This window comes from Salmo trutta, chromosome 10 (assembly GCF_901001165.1).
Source record: "Salmo trutta chromosome 10, fSalTru1.1, whole genome shotgun sequence".
Taxonomy (NCBI): domain Eukaryota; kingdom Metazoa; phylum Chordata; class Actinopteri; order Salmoniformes; family Salmonidae; genus Salmo; species Salmo trutta.
In genome coordinates, this window is record NC_042966.1 from 21,108,213 (window position 1) to 21,112,741 (window position 4,529).

The window sequence follows — 4,529 nt, forward strand, 5'->3', positions numbered from 1 at the left end:
TGTTGCTCTCAGGAAGCGGGTAAAATATAGTGCTCTTGTCTAGCTGGACGAGGACTGTGTCCCGAAGGCCTTTTTTTTTTGAAAATAAACTATATGTTTAACTGGAAACAGTGAATTTATTTATTTGCGGTCTTAGTCGTTCAAGTTCCTATACCAAATATGCCAAGAGGCGGTGAGTATCCAGCGCCGTTATTTTTGCTAACGTTCCAAATGTAACTTAGCTCGCCAGCCAACGTAACATTACCTCAAGAAATATAGCTTGCTAGCTAGCTACTTGGAGGATCTGGTCAAATGTATGTTCTACTTGAGTATCGACGTTTCGTGAGAACTGACGTAACGATAGCTGGCTAGCTATCTACTTAGATGATCTGGTCAAATGTATGTTCTACTTGAGTATTAACGTGTCGTGAGGACTGACGTAACGTTAGCTAACTAGTTACAGCTGTTAGCTAACGAATTAGCTAGCTAGTTAGTTAGCTTGCTAGCTAGGCTACTGTCACTACAGTAACTTAGTAGATAGCTAAACTTGGTCTGGCGAACTCCATTTGTACCCAGTTGATTTCACCCAGTTAATTTCATCCCCGGTAGTAATGATATGTGGCTGAGTTAACATTATGCCACAATATATAGTAAGGCAGCGAATAAGCTCAATCACTTTCTGACATCTGTAACCATGCCGCAGAGTGAACGTCATGTCTGACTCATCTCTGGTTCTCTGATCTCCTACAACATGCCTCGCTCTCATTTGTTGTTTTTTAGGTAAAAAAGGTCACAAGGGCCGGGGAAAGCAGTTCAGCAACCCTGAAGAGATTGATAGACAGATGAAAGCACAAAGAGAGCTGGTGAGTAAAGGACCCATGGCTCTGAGGGCATATCTAGTTTTTGCACCTTGTGGTTAACATAGCTTTAAACAGATCCTTGTATTATAGACCCCACATACAGGGTTCCAGCTTCGCAAGTGCAATGCGTGGGAGAGATTTTCGACCAGCATTTACTTGCAGATATTTCATTAATTCTTGATTTGGAACCCACCAGTGACTTAAACTCCCGTTTCAAATTGAGGGGTAACTCTGATAATGAATAAATATTCTGAAATATTTTAAATCCAGTTATTGTACTGAGTGAGACATGCCTTTTCGAATGTGTAGGTCTTTTTTTGGGGTCAAGCTGTGTAAAGTGTTGTCATGTTCGTCCACATGTGGCTGCATCACTTAGAAATTACTCGTTCCAGCAATGATGTTGGGAAGATGGCGATGTCCTGCAACTAAATTACAAGGGAACTCTTTACTCTGTGCAAAAAGTGGATTTAATATTTTTCTCTATTCTGTTTTTTGGCGTTCCACCTACCCTCGATTGGAGGTATTGTCAAGGATGGTTAAAAATGTGTTTACCTTGCAGTCTATGCAAGCTGCTCGACCTCCTGCAGGCTGCTCGACCTCCTGCACCAGTTAATTTAGCTAGTAACATTTATCTATATATTCAGAGGTGTCCGAAATACATTTCAAACACAGACATGACGGCTTGAACATGATCTAACCGGTGAATGTGTGATAGGAGGCGAACGGTGGAGTGGAGAAGGAGGAGGAGAAATCATCAGGATCTGACGACAGCAGCAGTGAAGAGGAGGACGTTGTGAGTGCGGGATCTCCTTTTAATGTCTAGTCTGTCCGCTAAGGAATTAGAAGTGTTGTGGTTTTACTGAAACGCTCGTCAAGATGTTCCTACTCACTTTCAAAGTGTCACCTACCATTTTCCTGCCAACACTACCTCAGTCAGAGCTGCAATGTTGGCTCTCTGTTCAATGTCTTAACGTTCTCTGTTATTGCAGAATAAGAAGAAGAGTGGAGTGGAAGGATTGATTGAGATTGAGAATCCCAACCGCATATCCCAGAAAAGTAAGAAGGTGACCGAGCTAGATGTCAACGCACCCAAAGAGCTGTCACGCCGAGAGAGGTGAGGATCTCACTTTTCCTTCAAGTCTCAGGCCTAATGCCAATGCCTAAAATGAATATTGAAGTCAGTGGATTTAGGATGAGCCCGTTTTGACTTGTTAGTGAAAGTCTTGGGAGTAGGTGTAGGCAGGGATATGTTATCATTCTGATGGAAATGATAACAACAAATGTTGTTGGGTTGTTATTAGGTCTTGAAAGCAAGACCCTGTTTGACCGTCTGGCTTTCTGTCTCAGGGAGGAAATCGAGAAGCAGAAAGCTAAGGAACGCTACATGAAGCTTCACCTAGAGGGGAAGACAGACCAGGCACGGGCTGACCTCGCCAGGCTGGCCATCATCAAGAAGCAGAGAGAGGACGCGCAAAAGAAGAGGGACGGCCTCAAAAAAGGTGAGGGATAAGGAATCTCTCATACTGTGCTTGTCCTTTGTGCTATACTGTCCGACAGGAACACAGGGCTTAAATGGTTAGTCAGAGAAAGTCATATGGACACTGTTTATTCAGACAGACTGTGGTTGCTCCTTTTGAATTCAGTGCCTGACTGTCTTTATCTGATGATTTCCTAGAAAAAGAAGCTGAAGACTCCAAGTCCAAGCGTTAGGCCTGTCTCCTGAGGACTTGGCCTGGAAAACGTTCTGGGGAGGATGGAGAGACAAGAAGACTGTAGGAGGGGAGGGGACCGATATGAGGGTTGTCAGCTCAGGGGTAACGTGTGCTTGGGCTCCTACCCTTCATCTCCGATGAGGGAAGGGTGTGAGCCAGGCATTTGAGGAGACGGGAAAGGGGCACTTCAGGTTTGCCTGTTTAGTTCCTCCGTATTCTGTGAGGTTCCAGCGGCAGGTGTTCTAGTGTCTTCACTCCTCCCCTGTGTTCTAATTCTAAAGCTGCTGGAGATCATTCTTTGATATTTTTTTTCATTTTAACACTGTTTACTTATGAATGAAGTTTTGGGGGAGGATGAGTAGGGGTTTGTATACTTTCATCTGACCTGTTATTAAGGTGAATCGGGAGGTGGTGGTTGGGATGGAGGAACACGTTATACAAGAAGTCTATATGTATTCTTTATTATGTTCTGTTCCATCTCTGCCAGTTGTCTTCATTCACAACCTGACAGTTCAAAGTCCTTTGCCTCCAAAGGAAAGATGTGGGAAAGAAGAGGTCCCATAGGCAGAAGTGTCTGAGACAAAACATGTCTAAAGGAATCAGTCAGACTTTATGCCACTTCTATTTAGGTGTTTCTGCCCAGTCATGTTCAGTGCGTTTTGAGCCGCCACCTGGCTCTAATTTCTGATTGAACCACTTTGCAGCGTAACGTCTTGTAGTCAAAAGGAGATCTGTTGGCATAAAAATTAATTGTGTTAATATTTCACAATTACCTTGAAAAAGCATTGCTGGGGCCTCATCCTGTAAGTCTCCTTTTCAGTGCTATGGGTTTTTCTTCTGTAATTTTTTTGCCTTTGACAGTTTACACAGGACAATGTCAATGGTCGCGTTCCCCTGCTCAGAAGTTGGATGCATCAACCAATGGTTGCGTGCCTCCTCATCGACTGTGTGGTCAGGCACCAGATTGCTATAACATAATGTGGTTAGCTGATGGGTAAAATACATTTCTGAGCATTGTAAGATTTGGCATGCATAAGCAACGGCCGGGCAGAGGAACCCGCCCACTCTAGTAGTCATGAGGATGCTATGCTATAGTGTGATGGTTGGAACCTGAGATGCCTTTTAACAGGAAAGCAATATTCTATGAATGGAGGTGGTTGAAACTCATTTCTCTCTTGAAAACATACAGTATATACAAAGTGTTTTAATGTTTATAAAAATGACTCTCCAGGATTGGTCAGAATTGTTTGGTTTTTGTCTGTATTTGAATTCATTTGTTGTATAGAAATAAATACATTAATAGATAAATTAATAACCTTTTTTTGGGTATCATTTATTTTTTATTGAATGGACTCCTAATACATTCTTAGCCTACGCCGCACCATACACATCACGGTGCATTTTCAAAGATTTAGGGCCCCTTCCTTTTTTAAACATTTTGTTTTGCTCCAGGCTGAATCTAAAATGTATTAAATTAAAAGCATTTTCCTCATCAATCTACACAGAATACCCAATAATGATAAAGCAAAAACAAATGTTTGCACATTTAATTTTTTTTAAAAACAAGGTATTTTCGTAAGTATTCAGACCTTTGCTGTGATACTCGACATTGAGCTCGGGTGCATCCTGCTTCCATTGATCGTTGATGTTTCTGCAACTTGATTGGAGTGCAACTGTCGTAAATTCAATTGATTGGACATGATTTGGAAAGGGGCACAGCTGTCTAAGGTCCCACAGTTGACAGTGCATGTTAGAGCAAAAAGCAAGCCATGTGGTCGAAGGAATTGTCCGTAGAGCTCAGACAGGATTGTGTCGGCACAGATCTGGTGAAGGGTACCAAAACATTGCTGCAGTATTGAAGGTCCCCAAGAACACAGTGGCCTCCATTCTTGAATGGAAGTAGTTTGCAACCATCAAGACTCTATCTAGAGCTGGCCGCCCGGCAAAACTGAGCAATCGAAGGAAAGAATTCTGGTCC

At 42.6% G+C, this 4,529-nt stretch overlaps 1 protein-coding gene across 2 annotated transcripts; it reads left to right on the forward strand.

Moving 5' to 3' along the window:
* On the forward strand, positions 1–3,866 carry LOC115201331 (pdgfa associated protein 1a). 2 transcript variants are annotated; one of them, XM_029764872.1, is made up of 6 exons: positions 1–172; positions 760–842; positions 1,555–1,632; positions 1,829–1,953; positions 2,187–2,338; positions 2,521–3,866. In XM_029764872.1, exons 1-6 carry the CDS (start codon positions 160–162, stop codon positions 2,547–2,549), a joined length of 480 nt encoding a protein of 159 aa, XP_029620732.1. In that variant the 5' UTR covers positions 1–159; the 3' UTR covers positions 2,550–3,866. The 2 variants fall into 2 exon arrangements, with proteins under 2 accessions (XP_029620732.1, XP_029620731.1); XM_029764871.1 differs by having other exon boundaries at positions 2–172; positions 2,515–3,866.
* Positions 3,867–4,529: the final 663 nt, after the last annotated feature.

Excerpts from the sequence above, each read along its gene's own strand:
- LOC115201331 (XM_029764871.1), top strand. Across the intron at positions 1,633-1,828 it reads GCAGTGAAGAGGAGGACGTT|AATAAGAAGAAGAGTGGAGT; the intron begins GTGAGTGCGGGA and ends CTGTTATTGCAG. Across the intron at positions 1,954-2,186 it reads GAGCTGTCACGCCGAGAGAG|GGAGGAAATCGAGAAGCAGA; the intron begins GTGAGGATCTCA and ends TTTCTGTCTCAG.